At 43.0% G+C, this 19,717-nt stretch overlaps 1 protein-coding gene across 2 annotated transcripts in view; it reads left to right on the top strand.

Moving 5' to 3' along the window:
* The window catches only part of HMGA2 (high mobility group AT-hook 2), a 123,051-nt gene extending 104,443 nt beyond the window's left edge, over nucleotides 1-18,608 (top strand). The window contains exons 6-7 of one of the 2 annotated variants that reach the window (XM_037389130.1): nucleotides 10,943-12,567; nucleotides 15,393-15,450. In XM_037389130.1, coding sequence (XP_037245027.1) covers nucleotides 10,943-11,017 — 75 coding nt within the window. In that variant the 3' untranslated portion in view covers nucleotides 11,018-12,567; nucleotides 15,393-15,450. Of the gene's footprint in view, nucleotides 1-10,942; nucleotides 12,568-15,392 lie in introns of both variants that reach the window. The other variant, XM_037389131.1, reaches the window with a different exon arrangement.
* The last annotated feature ends 1,109 nt before the right edge of the window (nucleotides 18,609-19,717 follow it).

The following is a 19,717-nucleotide window of genomic DNA, read 5'->3' as shown; positions in this document are numbered from 1 at the left end:
TATTGTGACAAGGAGACTGAATAGTTTGTCTAATGACTAAAAAAAAACCCAAACAAACAAACCACCATTTTTTGAAATAAAACCCAAAAAACATCTGGGTGAAAATATAGATGTTGCAATCATCAGTTCTATGAACAGATGAAGCAGTAGCCTGTACTAAAGAATGAGGGCTAGAAGAGGAAGTCAGGTATTTCTGACAGCAATTATTTTTTTATTTATATGACATAATTTCTGAACAGACTCTGAATATCATAATTCAATGAAGCTACATCTAAATACCCAAACCAATGTAAGATTCAGGTTTCTAAGGTTTTGTTTTTATTATTATCATTTATTACATAGCTATGACAGAGTAATATTTTTGAGATGGCTGCTTCCAGGAATTTGGCTGTAAATAAATTTAAAAAGTCGAGATACTGTGACCAGAAGGAAGGGAAGAAAAGGAATAAAATTGCCTTCAGAACAGGAGTATATTTAGATACTCAGTCACTTTGAAGAGTCAAAAATCAGAAATACATAGAGTGATCTGAAGGTGTAGGTTGCTGCTTTATGAGGCAATTTTTTTTTCACAGTTTTGTAGTTTATTTCATTGGCAGGTACACACTGGCCTGTCAGTGTTGGGATGGCAAAGACTTTGCCAGCAAGTACAGTTTCACGCAATGAATGCTGGAGCTACAGGATCATTACCACAAATCAATTTTATAAAAATCACTTTTATAAAAATCGCTTTTTCTCACAGCTCATTTGAGTACTTCCTTCAACTGAACCCATCCTACCAGTAATGAAAATATAGGCAGAGCTCACCCAGTATTTCCACCATTTCATGGAGAGCACAAAGGGAGCAGGCAGATGTTTTTTATAAAGGTAGTTTAGGCATTTAGGTGTGCATCATAACCACTGCTTCACTAATATTCAAATAACCTTTGTAATCCAGCTATCAGTCTTTTTGATTTGCCGATAGACATACAGGTAGCCCCATTTCCCTTCAAGAGAATTTGGTTGTTTAATAGAGAAAATCACAAACTACCCCAGTCAGTCCCTACTTGCCCAGTCTCCCTTGCAGTCAGCAGGCGCCTTAGGTTCACCGCAGGAGCGAGAGGCACTTGCCCAGCAGCTGCACTGTCATAAGGCGCTGCCTGCCCCAGTCTCCTGTCTCATGTTATTTGGGACTTAGAAATCCTGTATGGCCTCTGCTAGGATCCAGTACTTGGAGAGCGGTGGTGGGAGTGGAACGAGCTTCGCAGGAGAGCAGGGGTAGCCTGCTTCTCATATGACAGGAGTTGCTCTGCAAGTAGGTCACCTGAGCAGCACCCCCGTTTCTCCATTCCAGGTTGCCAGTGGAGAAGTGTTCTTCATGCCGCTTGCTGAACCTGGGACACAGTGCAGCTAATGATTCAAAGGTCAAAGGGCCACTGAGTAAACAACCAGGAGAAAGACAGTTTGGCTGAGTCCCAGCTTCACAGTAGCACTGGCCTCAGTGCTGCTGGGCAGTGCCTGAGTGCAGAAAAGAAACAGGATTTTGGGTGGTCCCATCTGTTAAATTCAGATGCTTATTCAAATTCAGTCAGCATTTACTGACTGAGCTATGCACCCCCTTGTTTACCGTACCTGTGGCCCACAAGGCAGGCTGAGGTGCCTGTCCCTGTGACCCCATATGCTGCCTAAGGAGCAGAGGTGCCCCAGGCAGCACTGTGCCGTGTGCGCCTCTTGCTTCCATTGAAGCCATTAGCACTGAGCACTGCAGTGTGCAAGTCCCATTTTAGGCAAGTCTTCCAGTGCTTTGATCCCCCCGCTTCTGTGAAAACTGAAGTGCTGATGCTTCCTTCTTGCATAAGGGAGTTATAAGAGTGCACACACTCATGATTTCATGTGACTAAAAAGGAATCAGATATAGCAAGACATTTTTGTTTTGTGGCTTGTCAGGGACTATCTGTCACCGTGGCATAGCCCAACACAGGAGGAGCCTTCAGCTCTGGATAAGAGCAAAAAAAGGTTATTTTAACTATTCCTATTATGTAAAATTTAATTCCCTTGAGACAAGCCCTAGAGCAGGAGGCAGCTTTCTGAATGCAGCACTGGTCACACGTTTGCCCATTCAATACAGACATGCTCTCAGGTCTCTCTTCTTTCTATGTGTGCTGGGCAGGACCTGTCCCTAAAAGCACATATAAGCCTTCAAGGGCTGCAGCTGTTGAGCTGCTCCATGTGTAGCACTCAGAGCAGGTGCTGCAGTTGGTGATAAAAGGCTGGAGGCTGAAGGGGTAAGCTAAAATATTTCTCTAAGTCAGCAATACTCCCCTTTGCCCTCTCCGTACCTCTTCCCTCTCCCCTCCCCGCTTGGGGAGAAAGCCCAAGACAGGCAGGCAATGGCAGTGGCCCAAGTGCTTTGTGTTTGACCCCATGGCTGTGGCCACAGAAGCTGTTCAGGGAGGTGCTCCATCCAGTTCAGAACTTGGCTGATTTCATGCAAACTGCAATCTCACTAATGATAGCCAGAAGAGAAGGGGCTGTGACATGTGCTGAGGAAACACCATTGAGGAAGATGGCTGGGCAGGAAACAGTGTTTAAAAAAATGTCAGTCAAGAGTAAATTAAACAGTGCTACTTTTGCATACACATGCTACATATTTTGGCCAAGATTTCCAAGAGTAACAAGAGTCTGTGCTGCTAATTTGGATATCTTACTTCACACACATACAGGATTCTAGGCAGTACTTGGCTACCCCCTGAAAATCTGAATTGATTTAAGATGTTTCCAAAATGATATCCAGAAAGTTGAAACTACCAGAACAATCAACCTTTGGACTCAGAGCAACAAAAATAATCAAAATGCTTATTACAAAGATGAGGTGTGTCAGAAGGCTGTGCAGGAAAGAAAGCACTCTTCACTGAGAACTTAGTTCCTGAGCTTCTTATAAAGGCTCTGCATCTTGAAGTCAGCATCATTGTTGCTCCTCCACACCAGCTGAAGTCAATGAAAGATACTCTGTTTCCTGAGATAAATATTATTAACAGATACTCCAGGGCTGTAACTCAGCTCATCTGCTGCACTTCAAAACATGGGACATGAACTTTCTGTGTAACCGCTGCTTTAGGAACTGTTACATCTTTGCCATGCCAGTTCAGGACCATATAAATTCTGTTGCAAATTGTATGTTAAAAATGAGGTATGCTGCAATGGATGTGGAATAAGGTAAACACAATGAAAATCAAAGTTTAGATCAATGAAATTACATTTTTTATCTGTTAAAATATTTGCTAGGATGGTACCAGCACTATTAAAAAAGGTTTCTGTAGGGAAAAGAACAGCTCAGCTCTTATTAACTGATACACATCTTTAAACATGTTCTGGAAGGAAGCAATAAGAACCCAATATTATACGTTATTCTGAGGTTTTCATGACATCTGGGGAATTTTATAAAGTCCCCTTGTTGCCCAAAATAACAGTCTTGGACTAGGAGAAAAATAAGAAGCATTTCACAGCTACTCTGTCAGTCACTGTGGGGCATTTGTGGAATTCGATGAATTTAGTTCCTTGAAATCAGTGCTGCCATGCTACCCTGGGGTGATATCTGGCCTCCCTGGGCAGCCCATCAGCTTGTGACACCTGTGCCAAACATTAAGGCTGGGATAGATACACTGAACCTATGAGCTTGCCTTCTCTCTTGCAGCTCAAGGAGGACAACTAGGCAAAGGATTCATAAAAGTCAGTGTGAAATAACATCGTGGTAGACACGCTAAAATTATTTTCCCAGTGGAGCTTCCATCCTGTATCACTTCCATTGGTGCTCTCACATTGCTGTCCCTTAGTGCTGCGATGGTGTGAAGCAACCCAGATGGCAAGCACAGGCTGCTGTTCGTGGGGCTGTTCGGAGCTCGTGGTCATCAATTGCTGCTGTATTTATAGAGTAAGAAGTTTGAGAGCATCACAACCTAAGTCTTAGTAGACTACACAGTGTATGTTCCCAGGTAATTCATGTTAAAGACTACAGGAGTACATAGGTGGTTTTCAGGTATCAACACATTGCCAAGCAGTGCACTAAGGACCTAAACCTTTGGGTAGTCCAGTGTTTGTAAGCCTCTTGACTTCATCCTTATAGAACCTAAATAAATAAATGTGCTTTGCTAACATCGAGGAAGGAAAAAAATAATTCAGAACAACTGCCTGATTGTTGGACATTGTAGCACTCACATCACCATAGCAAACTATCTCATGGATCCTGTTTCACTGGGATCCCAATGCCACAAATGTTAAATTCTTAATGAAGTCTGCTCCAGCAGACAGTGAGCATCACCGCGATGAAGTTCTGGTGCTGATCCCATTGTAAGGCATTTCTGGAAATGTTGGCAGAATGTCTTCAGAAAATGTTGGCCGAAACCTCTCTTTAGAAAAAAATGGCTGTTGCTTATATTTAAAAAGGATATAATATCACCAATGCACTTCTTGCTTTGCCTCTGCTCTGTCAATGCAGTCACTATTTTCAGGGCTGATCTCTGATCTCAGGTTTGGAGAGTTATTTGCCACACAACCACCATGGGAAAAGAGAAGGAGAGAAATGAAAAAAATGAATCATCCACATTCTGCCTGAATTCAGATCTCAGATTTCCCACATCCTGGTATTTAATTTCTCACAGAGTTACCAATGGTTGATCTCACAGCAGGATTAGTGGGAAGAAAAATGAGAGCTCCATTGAAACCAGACTTGAGTCTGGAAAGAAGGGACGTGTGAGCTCTAGGACCCAGGAGATATCAGATTCAGTGCAGTGAACGGCTTCCACCCCCTTCCCTGATTCTTATGCTCATTTTGAGGCAAAATCTGGAAACTGAAATCAGAACAGCAAAGAGACAGTTCCAGTATGTTAGGCGGCTTGCCCATCACTTTAATAGTCTCCTGAGAACTCTGTTATACAGTAAGGCATTAACTGTAATTTATATTAGTATTTTTTTTATGTTTAGGAAGAGGAGAATAGGTTCCCATTGAGGTATAAATTGCAGTAAATCTGTCTCGGTCCTGAAAGAAAACATGTTTTGAACACACATTCCCACCAGGATACCTTTTCAATTTGATTATAGAATATAGATGTGTTCAATTGGAAAAGAAACTCCCATAAAAGGTTCTATAATCAAAAGGAAATAATCACTATTTAGTTGGACAGCCCCACTCACTTTGAGTCAGACTATCTTGCTTAGAGAAAGAAAAAGGTTTGCTCTGTGGTAGCATGGATCACAGTGCAGATGAGGCTTGCAAAGTTGGGGTTGCTGCTCTGTGCTGAAAAGGACCATGCTTTATCTCCCTTTCCACCAGATTGTGTGGAGATGCTCAAGAGGTTGAAAAAAATCTTTAAATGCGTCACTCTAAATCCTTTAGGAGTTGAACATATTAAGATGACAAGAAGAGTATGTCATTAAACCATAACTACCCTTTCTGGATTACCTGGTATTTGTAGATTTATTGGCAAGATGGCTTAAATTAGGGATATATTTTTAGCCTGCAGCATTACATAATAAAACAGCAGCAGAATTCTTTGCAGAAAAAAAAAGGGAGGGGATGGGGAGGGGCAGGGGGGGGAGTTTATTAAAACCAACACAAACTTCTCTGATTTTGCGCTTTCGCCTGCATAAAGAGGTGCTCCATGGTTACACAATCAGTAAAGTTTGCAAGAAAAGCATTTCCATTACCCTGTTCTGCTCAGGAGTCGTCGCCCTGCCTTTCGCTGCAGACCTGCTGTTTAGTCTGAAACTGAAAATTAAACCCAGAACTTCAGCTCTCAAAGTTAAATACTCTGCTGTACTGCCATCACACAGCCTCACCGGTGTCTGTGTGGTAAGATCTATGATTAAACCCTTCAGACGTTTTAAAAAGCTCTTTACAAGTCTGTTAAGCTTTAGTGGTTTTGTTTTGGTTTTGGTTTTGGGTTTTTTTTTTGCGGGGGAGGGGTAAGAAAAAAATAATTTAGCTGAATTACACCACAGTCTCACATGAACTCTGCTGAACCAGATCGGAGAACCCACCTCACTCTCATTGAGAAATATGTTTCTAATTTGGGGGGGGGGGGGGGGGGAGGGCGGCGGAGGAGGTGGTGACCGGCACACTTTTCTGAGCACAACCTGGGGAAGGTAGAGCCCTGTGTGTTAAAGTTTCCCTTTCAGAAACAAAACCAGAAAGGAAAAGCTGGGGGAGACTGAGGAAGAGCCATGGCAGTGGCAGAGCCAGAGCCCCCTGTGCCCCTGCCCGCCCTGAGGCCTGCGCTGGCAGGCGGCAGCCTGGCGCGGCCCGCTCAGCCTTGGGGCTGCCGCTCGTAAAAATGTCACCAGTGCACTTCCACTATGAAAGGCTCTTTTATCTCCCCTTCCCGCAGCCCCTTTCCAGTGGGTATGCGGGGCCAGGGCCGGTGACTGCCGTTAGGCCTTCCCGCATGGCTGGGCCCTAATGAGGTGTGTGCGGCTCTTGGCTGCAGGTTTTCAATCTTTTTCTTATTACTTCAAAGCTGCTGCTCCGAGGTTCAGACAAGTTTGATCACTTGGCAGAATCTCTCAGCTGGGATTCAAAAGGGAAGATGCTTTATTTTATTATTTATCATTACAGATAGATAGCTGTTCCCAAACCACAGTTGCCAGTGGCTCCGTGGACAAAAGCCGTAATGCTTTTTTAGGTGATAAAGGATTGAAGGTGAATAACTTCTGGCAGTTGCTTCCTGTTTGTAACAAGCAGTCATTTTTAGGCTGGAGTGTGTGTGTGTGTGTGTGTGTGTGTAATAGAACTCTAACAGGCCTTCCTTTATTATTCTTTTCATGTTCTAAAATGGTGGGGGCGGGGAAAAGGTAAATTATATGGGTTTGACCTCCATTTCAAAGCCTGTTCTAGTGTTCCTTTCCTTACTCCATTCTGGGAGGCCTTCACCATAGTCCTTCCTCTGTCGCTTAACATAAAATATGCACAGAAATTGGCACTGTTTCATGTACCACAGGGGCTCAGGAGGAAGGCCGGCTACCTCAGGTTTACCTGTGTGGGCTCCAGTGTCCTTTTGGGCTTTGCCATCTCAATTGCCACAAGAAAGCAGAGCTGAGGCAGTAACCCACAGAGTTTCAGTGAAGTGTACAAGCCTAAGGATTCTTAAAAATTGGCATCCACCTTTTTTTGCTCTTTCATCTAATTAAGGACATAGGTACTCATAATTAGAGACTATTATTAGCCTCTGCTTGCCTTACACTCCAGTCTGGACTTTGGCTCTGGAGATGGCATGCTGTGTGAATGCAGAGCAGTTTACCACTCCTCTAGTTTACAGCCTCCACAAGAGGTTTGTAAGAGCAGCTTCTCAAACTTGGGGTTAGTTCAGCTTGGTTGTTTATGTTTCTCACAGCACTTCTGCCTTCTTTTCCTTAATATTTTATTTCCTTCCCACCAGAACTGTTTACATCTTGTAGGGTTGAAGCTCTCCAAGACAAAATAGGTCTGTCAGTGTTAGTACAACACCTGTGATTGCTTCAAGCACCATTTTCACTTTAGGTCTGTGCTTTGCAGACTTTAAATGGTGCTTCCTGCAAAATTATTCTGACCAGTACTGAGATTTTGCTGGAGATTTTCAGTCTCCTTTTAATCACATGGGGAGCAGGTTTTTTCAAAGTGTTTTGACCTGCTTAGGTCAGAAAGGCACTTGCTACACTGAGATGCCAAAACGCATTTAAGAAATCTGTCCTAATGTAATTTAGACAGACAGCTGAGTCTCGATTTCAAAAGGCTTCAGCAGTGCAGGCTTCAGCACTGGATGGCCTGATGCCTTGCAGAAACCTCATTGCTAAGTTAACTTCAGGGCTGCTCTAAAATCCAGTGGCAAAGTTTGGCATCTGGAGCGAGCTGAGGTTCCTTCAAGCCCATCTGTAGGAGACATTAAGAGGCAGAGCCTAAGGCAGGTACTTTTTAGGGTATCTAAACATCTGCCAGTGTATTTCATGTTTCTGGAAGTTCTCAGTGTGAGCCCTCCTGGATTTAAAAATCCTGTGTCAGATAAGCCCTTTCAAAGTAGCCAGAGAGACTCATTATCACTCCATTATATCAAACAGTTCTCCTAGTGGGAGATAAACTAGGAGATAGAGAAATGTTTTTTAATCCCCCTTAATCTAAGAGGAAGAAGAGACTTGAATCTATGTTTAAAGAAGGCTATTTAACTTAAAGAGAAATATCCTATCCTGTTCTGTCCTGTCCTGAGGGGATCCTCCTGAGCACTGTCCTGGTCCCCTCCAGTTACCTGACCTTGTCACTCAAGGACCAAAACTTGGCCAAGCCTTGCAAGACGCTTCCTCCAGCAGAGGAAGGGAATTTGTAGGAGTGATTCCTGGGTATGCAAGGATGGTAGATGTCTCTGATGTCTACCACTGTTGTTGGCCTGGGCCTTGCTTACCAGCAGCTGAGTCCCAGTGCAGACCTAGCAATTTCACTCTGGCTGTCCCAGCTAGTTCACTTCCTCTAACAGCAGGGGATGTGGGTTATCCACTAACCCCCATGAGCAGCCTTTTTGCTAGTCAAACAGTGGTGTTATAGCAGTGAGAGGACACCCTTAATTTGCTTACCAACTATGCAGCTCAAAAGCCATAGGCTGGTCACCTGGTGGGACAGCATCAGCGTTTTGCTTTATTCTCTCTTCTCCCCTTCTATCCTTCACACAGTATTTGATTATTTATATAAAAATGGAGTGACGTCAACATAAGAAAGATGCATCCTCCATACGCAACAGCTTGGTGGGTAGGCTTCTTCCTAGAAGGTAGAAAATCCAGTTTGAAGTATCTGCTTCAAATCAGAGAGCATGGGGATTTCAAAACAAGTCTGCATGTGAATTTCCAAACCAGTGCTCTTGCATACATGCGCACTCAAATATAGGTCTTATTCTTGATGTCTGTTGTGCATTGCCTTCCTGAGTGTGGAAACATTGAGGACATGTCCCAGTCACAATGATTTTTAAGACACTTGCCAGCCCTTATGCAGCTCCCAAGAGCATTAGGCAGTTCTGCACATGCCCACCAGCATGCAATTGGGCATTGGGAAAGTTAAGTGGCAGCTCAGCAAGGCTGCTCACTGGTATCCAAATATTGGACTCACACTGTGGTCAAGCCTGTAGTCATTTGAAGGCCAACATCCTTATGTGACAAGGCGGGCTGTTAAAGGCTACGTCCATAGGAACGTAGACATTTAAAGCAGGAGTGTTGGTTTCCTGTCCTCAACCCAAACCTGCCCTATCAGCTGCCATCTCTGTATTTTTCTCTATTTACCTCTAACATCATTTAAGTACCAAGAGTTTTGCTTCCTTAGGGGGACCTGCCTGCTCACTACCCCCAGGGCTGTCCCATGCCCTAGCCAGTGTCTGCAGAAACAGTGCTAGGAGGGGGCAGGGGGTCTCAGAACTGATCCGTAGGCAGAATTTTTAACTCTGCTTATAGCCACCGGGCTAGAGAAGTTGGGCTTCTTGCATGCAAGCAGTGACATGCACAGAAATTGCTTGCTTGTGGGCTGGTTGACTTATACGTATTGATATACGGAGCCTCTGTATTGAAATAATTTCCTTAGATGCCCTTAAAAACATGCTTTAGTCCAGCAGTAAGAAGAGTTGTGTGGCCTTTCTGTATAGGGTCATGGTGATCTCCTCTGCCATAATAAATCCTTTTATTGTGACGTGTGAAGTAAATACCTGCAACAATTTGAGCTCTGAATCCAGTTTCTGGAATTAAACTTTGCCTTACTGCTGAATGACAGCTGTCACTGAGCTCACCAGTGCACTTTGCAGACAGTATAGAAGCAGCAGATCCCACCCTAAGCTTCATGCAGAGCAAACCTACTCTGAGTGTCTGTTAGTGCTGTAAGAATTTCTAAAGTAGTTTGGTGTGTTGGCTGTGGAGCAGTCAGGATGGCACAGTGTCTCAGCTGGGCACCATGTGGGCCCCTGCATCTGCAATAGGAGCCACAGGCTTCAGGGACTCCTCTGAAAATATTAGTTTGCATGCCAGGGGATTTCAGACAAGTTAACAGCAGACAATGGTCCACAGTTTGCAAATTGCTCTTGTCAGCAGTTCTTTTTGACATATCTATTCAAGCATACCCTCTCGGGCTTAGAAAGCAGCCAGCAAAATCTGTGCCAACAGCTAATACTTTGTTATAAAATAAAAGCTCTGACAAATTCAGAGGCTCCATATGTAGCATTACTGTGATCCTGCAGTTCATCTCACAGAATTGGTTCTAGTTTCTTTAATCCGCTGTTCAGAAATTCATGAGCAGAAGGTGAAAAAACTGAATTGCCAGCTGAATTGCCAGTGAGTTTCTTGAGGCAAAGATAATTAACCTTGAGGTAGCCATAAAGGAGCTTTTTCCCAGGATATTAAAACAGAATAAACATTTTTACAAAAATGTCAAACAGTTGCCTTTCTGCAGGTGGGGCAATGCTCCCCTGAAATGCCAACAACTGTCTCATCATCAGGTCTTGTTGTGACCGCTTTGTGGGAGTCCACCAAAAGAGGGAATGCAGAGATACAACACAGACTGACCTAAGCCTGTTTGTTCTTAAGGCCACCAGAATGCCACTGCTGACTGCTTGTGCTGCCAGAAAAATAGCCTCCACCAACCAATTGTGTATCACCAAATGGAGGTCCTGGGCAGCAGGCAGAGCTATATTTCACCCACACGAGGTCATGGGAACATTGGGTGACTCTGACCTGAAAAGGTGCTGTAGTTTAAATATGGTCATTTACTGCACAGCTCCATTCTGGATGATGCCACCTTTGAGCTTTAGAAATGAGATGCACATGCTAGTGGTTATCACTTCACATATTCCTGCAGTATACACCAGTTTGTTTCTCCACAGTGAACAACCTTCAAAAGCAGAGATACAGCAATCATAGCTCTGGAGAGGGTTAGTGGGTCCACACATCTTGACACTGCTATTCTGTGCTCTTTTAGGTGTCCCAGGGGATCACAGACATCCACACAGAGCACGTGGGCATGACAGAGGAGACCAGCACCATTCTGGGCTAGGTGCTGGATACCAGATGAGATACCCAGGGCATCTAAAACAGCCCCAGGCTCCTATCTTCAGGCAACCAGATCCCACCAAGGATGTCATATTTTGAAACTGTGTCTTGGGCAAGCCCAAATAGGCATACTGGCTGCAGATAGCACTTCTGACTGAAGCCTCCTGTCCTGCCTCCTGGTCTTTTTCATTACCATCACCACTGTTAAATCAGGGCCAACAACAGTGGTACCAGCCCTCTGCAAAGCAGCCCTCTTGAGGGCAGATAACTGCTGTGAGCCACTGCAAAACATTTGTCCTTTCTCTCCTGCTGGGGCCCAACATCAGTGAGAGATGAAGATCCCAGTCCGGTGTCCACATTTGCCAGCCGTTGGCCAGTGATACCCCTCAAGAAAAGACCTGTTACATATTTGTGCACAGAAGAGCTTTGGAAAAAGCCTTCTTGATGGTCTTTTTTGGGAGACACAGCAGCTCCCCGTTGCTCCCTGCTTGGCAGGGCAGTTAGAGCAATTAAGTGCGGAAACAGCTCAGGGTGCTGGCTTGCAGTTTGTCTCACAATGTCACTCTATGACCTGTAGCAACTCAGGATAAACGTACCCCGTGCATAGGACAACCAATGACAGGACATGCCAAGTAAAACTGCTCCTGCAGCATGTCCCCTTGTCAGTCAGCCCCTGAGGATACATGTATGGGGGGCACATGGCTGCACGGGGAGCCACCTGGGGTATTAGCAGCAGGGAGGAAAGCCTGAGCTGTGCATCTGAGTATTTATCCAGCCCTTCAGGTGTTTGTCCTACTCACCCTGAGCTCTGAGTGGCTCCGGCTTCCCTGTTAGCCAGATCCGACCTGGTTTGAAGCTTTCTCAGGTTTCTCTTGCTGGCCCCGCCTCTCGCTAGCTTGCTGCAGCAGAAAACAAATAACCAGGGGAGTAGCTGGTCAAAGCAAAACTGGGTCGATGAACATTTACGCTCAATTAACACACGTCACCATTCTGTCTCCACAAGTACAGTAAATGCACCTAAAAAGTGAGAACAACCTGAATTAAGGCTGCCATGTAACCCGAACCCCTGGCTTCTCGGCTGAGTGCTTCCTGTGCCGGTGCTGCTGAATTTATGGTCTGCATGGCAATCACGCTGTGACTGACTGACTTGGATTTCTAATGCCTGCTCTAATGACCGTGCTTTCCTTCTTGATTTTTTCCCTTCTCTTCAGCTTGATCAGAAGCACATCTGGACTTAAAAAGTATTTAACTCCAGCCCCAGTTCCTCCTTCGACTTTTGACTCAGGGATTGATCCTACTATACGTGGCTGTGGCGGGTCTGTGGGGACTTGTAAGTGCCTGGAGGGAGGGTGCTAACTGGTAGTAAAGTATCCTTCCCCTCAGGTGCCCAGTGCCCTGACATGCCAAGCAATGCACTTCAGTGAATCTGTGGCTGAAATGACTCCATGCAGAGCCCGTTTGCAACTTCTAAGGAGTGTGGTTTCCGAAATGCCTGTCCCCCCTCCACCTTTTGGGGAGAAGTGTGTGTGCGTGTGAGTGCCGTAGAGGTAAAGGGTGGGTTGCAGATCACAGCTGCACAACCTTCTAAGATTTGCAACCAGGTTTTCACAAGTGCAAAAAGTCCCTCTCTGTTCCTGTCTTAACATCTGCATTTTCTCTTTCAGAACCTGTACTCACTTCCTCCTTTGGGTCTCTCCATGCATATATGTCTGATTTGTATTATCCCTTTGTTTGAATTGTAAGCACTTCAGAGCAGCAATCATGTCTCCATCTGTGTCTTGACAAGGGACTTGCATGATAGGTTGGCTTAAAACCACCCATCTGAGCTATCTTAGGCTTTTGCAAGGAATGAACTTAATGAAGGGAAGGTTTCTTTTTGCTGCACAACAATATGATCCCTTTGCCAGCTTTTCTTCATGAAAAGTCTTTCCAAAGACTGATGTGAATTTGAAGTCTCCAGGCTCAAATATTTTTTTTATTAATTACTTTATTATTTAAATATTTTATAGGGTTTAGCTTGATTTTCGGTTTCTCATCCTTCCAGGTACTACAGTTACACACATTTGCATGTACATACACAGATGAGAGAAACTCATCCTTCATTACATGAACACATATATATATATACTTGAAGGAAGAGCTTCTCATTAATATTCTTGGTCACTGCAGCATGGGCTACAAGGAAAAAAAATAATACTGTGAGAGTCATAGTAAAAATTACTAGAGTGGGCAACTCCTTAACTAAAAATAGCTCTTTGTGGCCACCCTGGCTGGGCTCTGAAGTATGTCCTTCCACATACTTTGCCTCTTCTCCATCCTTATGCTGTGACTGGAAGTCTACCTTTGTGCAAAATGAGTCCATCAGGTTTCAGTAGTTTCCTGACAAACCAAGCATAAAACAAAGAGAGCTGCTGCTCTGCACCCACGTGTGCGCTGCTGTCTTCTGGGAAATGATGATGAGAGGCGAGGGGCTAAGCATGGTGCTGTAAGAAATTAAGCACATGATCATCATCAAATACCATTACTTGTCTACCTGTATTATGTTAAGAGCACAAAACCCACAGTTGTAATTTTTAACTGAATTACTTGGCTTGGGGGCAAAGCTGGTGTTTGCCATGATCATCCTGAGTTCTGAATTACCAAAGCTCAAACCAACATATTTTGCACTGTTGCTCCACATGCAGCCCAAATTAGCCCTTCGTTAGGTGCCTGTAGATACCATTTTTCTTCTTGACTAAAATGTTGTAACAGTCACAGTCCCATTCTGTGGGGAAGATAAGCAGGGAAAATGCATTATGCATTAATGGGACTTGATGGAGTGTGAGCTCAGGTCCCCCAGTGCCATGAGAGGCAGAGTAAAACTCGCTTACTTTGTTTCATGAGTTGGGGATCGTTTTCGTAGCAGCACTGTGAGTGTAACCCTGCTACAAATGGACACAAGTTGTTCTGAGGAAGTAATTGTTCATCTGCATGATAGATCAGTGTGTTCTGGAATTTAATTATTAATTGAAAATTCAAGGTCAGAGGGCAGCTGACACTTGACTTTGCTCTCTGTCCTCCGTCCACGGTTTTGATCATGCTACATCTTTCTTTATGCCTGGTGCTCGAGAGAGCACCCCAGTGTCGTGGCCTGTTTCCTAGTCAAGAGGTATAAACCTACTGGCTTAAATATCTGAGGCCCAAGATTTAGCAGGGGGTGGGGGTATGAAAGGAGAGGGGGGAGCATTTGCTTCATGCTTTTCACATTTCCCACATAACCCAAAGCAGACTAAACAAAACCAGTGTGAAATCTCATGGCTTGATGCTGCTACGGTTATATTTTTTAAGCTGTCATCCATTCATTTATACTTATGTTTATTCCCTGGATTTACAGCTTTTTTGAGCCCTTTCTTGCGGGGAGGGGGGGGGGGGGGGTTTGAAACCTTTTGAAAGGGGATTGCAGCAAGCAGTGGCCTGTGATTAAAGCCCAGTGTTTTTCCTTGATGCCGCTCCTCCGCAGCAGTGTCACACATGGTAGCATTTAGGAGCCCTTCACAGCTGAGGTGTTTCAAACACTAATGAATGGAAGTTTGGTCATATAACGCAGGCAATCTTTAAGGCATGCTTTGCTGAATGGTGTACTGTAGTGGCCTGGGAAAGGAAGAGAGTTATAAATTGTGTCAGTTAGCCACCCAGACAAAATGAAGCCATGTGGAAAATCAAATCTATTAAAGTATGAAGACTGTTATAAGCTGTTTTAAGCTGGTCATTCTTAAAAGGTCTCAGTTGGCTGAGGGCATAAATTCCTCTTCTTCCTAGATCTTTTTCACGTGCTGTCTTAGGCGATGATGTGCAGCGTTTGATAAAAAACAGCTTTTCACTGACAGCCCCTTTTATTAGAAATGTTTATTGCCCCCAGTTTACTGCCCGTGTCCCGAAAGGTACTGCACATTTGTTAAATAAGCAGTGTAAGAGCATCGCATTTGGTCAGGCTTGCTGAAGACAAACATGAAGGCAATACTAGGGAGGAGGAGGACAGCCGATGAGGAGGAGGAGGCTTGCCAGAGCACCCACTTAACACTGGATATCTGCTCAAAATGCTTTCCATTTTCTAGCTGCCATGTCGTCTGGCTGTAAGAGGCCCGTAACAGAGCACAGCACAGACTACTTTTTCTTGGCACCCCTTGGGGTAGGAGGAAAGCCTGGCAAGGCAAAGTGCAGGGATCAGAAAGCAAGGGACCTTCCTGTCCTCCCCAAAGTGGCTTCTTGAGATGTCAAAGCAGCTGTAAAGAGCACTTTGTTAGCTCAGGAGGTAATTGTCAGCTGTGAGAGAAGTGTGAGGTAGCAGCCTGAGATGCACGGTTGCCACAGTATTTATTTTTTCTGTTTGTGTATTCCAGGAGGAGACTGAAGAAACGTCCTCACAAGAGTCTGCAGAGGAAGACTAGGAGACCGCACCATGCAATTTCTACCTCATCAGCAGTTGGGTCTTTTGAAGGGAGAAGACACTGCCTTGACCACTTATTTTCTATTGCCATGGTCTTTCCACTTTTGCCTGGGGTGAAAAAAATAATTGCATAACCTTAAAAAGGATTTGTCTAATAATCATCTTTGTAATCCCTTCACAGTCCCAGGTTTAGTGAAAAACTGCTGTAACACAATGGGGACACAGATTAATGATGCAACTTTTAATTACTGTTTTCTTTTTTCTTAACCTACTAATAGTTTGTTTGAGCTGCTAAGTAAGGGTGAATGGGTCAAGAAGAGCTCCAAATCAGGTTTATGTCACTCACTGCACTACATATAAACAAGAAACTTGTAACATAGTCATTATAATGGGCATTGAAATAGAAAAGGCTGGGTGTGTAACACTAAATAAAGCCTTACAACACTTCCAGCAACCCACTCCCTACTTAGTAAACTCCCTGTTTTAGAACACCAAAGATAAGGGATAGATACTACTCTTTTTTTTTTCTTTGTAATCTTCTTGTAGACTTGTACTTGATTTATTATTTTTATTTTAATACTTACTGTTATTTCAGGAAAAAAACTAAAAGCTGATCTTTCACTTCATTCAGCTGGTAATCAGAAGGAAGAATTCAACATGAAAAAGGTACTTTCACTTGGCAAAAGGGAAGAAAGACAAAGATACATTGTATAGTTATTGATACAAACATATCAGCAGAAGTAGTAAACAAAATGAACAGCCCTTATCTTCTGGACCATAGGAAGCCAGACAGTTGGCTTTCTGTAGAGCCAGACGTTTTCTGTGGAAACAAAAATGGTTGACACCAAACACTCTTATGCCATTAATGATTAAGTCTTTATTGAGGAAAGTGTTTTTAAAAGTACAGAAGGGTACCTCAAAACTAATTGTGAATTTATCTGAACAAAAATAATTCAGTTGTTTAGTTTAGTTTCGACTAACTCCACTCACCCCATACCAGTATTTCAAAAGAATTGAATCTCTCCTCATTACTCATCAGTCATGGTGTAAGAACCAACACCACGTACCTCAGCTAAGCTTGTGCATTACTTTAAGCAATGTATTTTGACATAGGATGGTTCACTGAGCACCTCTGTGCCAGTGGCATTTCTCCATCTTTTCATTCAAAGCAGCACTTTTAGCACCAGATGCAATATTACCCCACTATTCAATACTACCTCTGATTTTTACAAATAACTCAACAGACTGATAAATACATGCTGCTATACACATTTAATGCAGGAAATTTTTACTGGGTAGATAATCATGAGTATCTGCATTTTCCTTTTTTTTCTACTTCAACACCTAATTGCAGTTAAGGAAGCAATACCTTTATTGTGTTTCAGCATGGCTATGTATTTTTCTTTCTCTTGGTTTGTTTTTTGTTTGTTGTTGGGGTTTTTTTTAAATGTACTTACCCCATTCTCTGCTAGACTTCTGTGTAATGTACTGTTAACTTGAATATATTTTTGTACTGAATTGCTGATAGGTTTGTGAGGATAATTTTCTTCAATGACACTACATGACATAGAAAAAAATTTAGCTGTAATGTTTAAATATTACTGTCAAAGTTTGTACCTCAAATGAATTGTTTAAAGAAATGGACTAATTGATTGACAAAGACCTACCTCCAGACTTGAAATGGAATGAACTTGTTACTTTCAGCATTAGTTTTCAAACGTTTGAAACAGTTAGGACTGCAACTAATCCCTAATTCAAAACTATTTTTGTAAAATAACTTGTGGAAAATAAACACAGTTTAAATTACTTTCATATTAAAAAAAAAAATTAACAAAAAATACCCTTCAAAGAAACTTGAAGCTTTGTAGGTGGGAAGCAACAAGCTCAGCTTTTGCATAATGCAATCACAAATATGTGTTTAAAAAAATAATTAGTAGTTTGTAAGAAAATACTTGACAAGTATTTTCGTGTATTTTACACAAATGTGATTTTGTAATATGTTTCAGCCAGATTTATTTTAAATGCTTCTTATGTAGAGGTTTTTTATTCTCCTCTCTCACTTTTGCTGTTCTTTGTCTCTCTCCCTCGTCCTATTTCATTTTCTCTATTTCTGTTTTATTTCCCTTCTACCTCTCTTTCTAGTCAGTACTTTGTACCATTGTATTAATAAATGGGCCAGGGGTAGTTTCTCAGGAAGGCGTCTGTTGGTATGGCTTGAGTACCCAGCCAAATGCAGTTTAAGATAACTACTTACTGGCTTCTTCCAAAAGGCAGTGTCAAGAAATGTGGACCTCCTCAAAAGCCCACAGAGGGTTCAGTAACTGAAATCACTGAGAAACAGCTGACTGGAGTATTACAACTTGACATGTTAATATTAAGTGGAAGAGAAATAATCCTAGCTATACAGTAGCTCTAACAGGCCAAATCCAGTGTCACTTGAAGGCAGTAGAAGGAGTTCTGCTGACTTCAAAGGGCATCAAATCAAGCCTTAGCAAGTCCCTTTTGGGGTCTGAGGGTTTTTTTGCATTTTTTAAAACCACAGTATTCAGTGGATGACACAGAAATAATTGCTGGGTGTGTGTCACACTTCAACCGCCGAGAGACTTACCACTCTGATGAACTGCATCTTATATTTTCTATATATTGTAGTACAATCAAAACACATTACTACCTCTTAGGGCCTACTATACCTCATTTTTTTCAGACTGAAAAATTGCATGTGGCCATTGAATCAGTGAGAACATCATAAAATTTTTTATATATATAGTTTATTTTTGTGGGAGATAAATTTTATACGACTGTTCTTTGCTGTCATTGGTCACTGCTAACTAAGACTGGACATTTAACTCTTCTACCATTTCTGCAAGAGAGGTGTGTTCGCAGGAAAAATAAAAACAAATGCTTCAAGTTGTTTAACTACAGTTTACTTTTTCTTTTGAGTGTCTTCTAACTTTTTGCTTTGTTCTTTGTGTAGAGTTTCTGTCTATGATTGTACTTCAAATCGCTTGCTTGTTGAAAAAGTTCCTTTAATGGATTATCACAGTCTGTTCAGCACAATAAACATAATAGCCTCTGTGATCCCCATGTTGTTTGATTCCTAGACTTTTGTCACAGTTCTATAAAATGGGTAATAAAGTTTGGTCACAGTGACCAAATTTGTAAAACTTCACATGCAAGTAGTCTTTTTTTGTCCCAGGACTGTAGGCATGCGCCTGAGAAGAAGTGCATTTGCTGTTGAGGGCTCCAGGGGTGGGTGCTTGGCAGAGAGACACATCTTATGAGGCTCCCCGGAAGGTGAGGCACCCATTCCTGGCCTGGGACTCACTGTGCTGAGATAAGTGCTAAGCTGTGCACCTGGGGACCGGTGATCCTAATCACCAGATGGGAAACACCATAGCACAGGCCAGGCTGAAATGGATTTTGTTTCCTGGCCTTGGACCTGCCTCTTGAGGGTCCACCAAGATGGTGAGCCTTCTCCACTTTCTAGGCAAAATCACAGTTTGCATCCAAGTTTATGGAATTTCCATTACATGGACATTAGGTTAAAAAGTGCAGGTACTCGGAGCAGTAGAAGCAGGGATGTGGCTAAGTACAGACGGTCTGGGACACAAACTGAAGATCTCAGGAAACTCTGCATTAAAACTTAAGACACCCCCAAGATTGTCACAAGTGAGTCAGGCAGGACTCTTCTGGCTTCTCCTCTTCATTTGCTTTTACATGATCCCCTGGCCTGTTACAGTGAGATTTAAAGACTGTGGTGTCTGTCCATTGATTCATATTTGCAACCATGCCTGTCTTACCTAAGGTGGTTGTTCAGATATTAGTTCCTCTGATCTTCAGGTTTACACGTTCTTTGTGTTCGCTCATTTGCAAACTCTCCACCTAATCTCTTTTGGCCTAGTAACCTCTGCTTTCCCAAGGACTTCATGGCATGTTCCTTTTGGACTTGATTACTTGTAAAATAGCCAAAATACAATCACAAAAAAACCCCTAAGTAGTAACACCCATTCAGTCCTGAGTCAGAAATGTGAGTAATTGCATTCATCACATTATGTATCCTCTTTCTTTCTTATCCTGCTTGGTGTTATTAATGGATCATTCCACTTTTCAGTCTCCCTGGTGGTCGTCTTCCCTGTGGTTGCCATCACTCAGCTCTTCCTGTTATTTTATCTGATGTGATGCTCCAGCTGTAACCCACCCACCTGATGGATCAGCCAAGTGGCTGAACTTCTGCAACCCTGTGCTTAGCTCCCTTCTACTTCTTACTAGTCATTCCTC

This window comes from Falco rusticolus, chromosome 5 (assembly GCF_015220075.1).
Source record: "Falco rusticolus isolate bFalRus1 chromosome 5, bFalRus1.pri, whole genome shotgun sequence".
Classification (NCBI taxonomy): Eukaryota; Metazoa; Chordata; class Aves; order Falconiformes; family Falconidae; genus Falco; species Falco rusticolus.
Note: the sequence above shows the minus strand (reverse complement) of the source record. Positions and strands in the feature narration are given on the sequence as shown.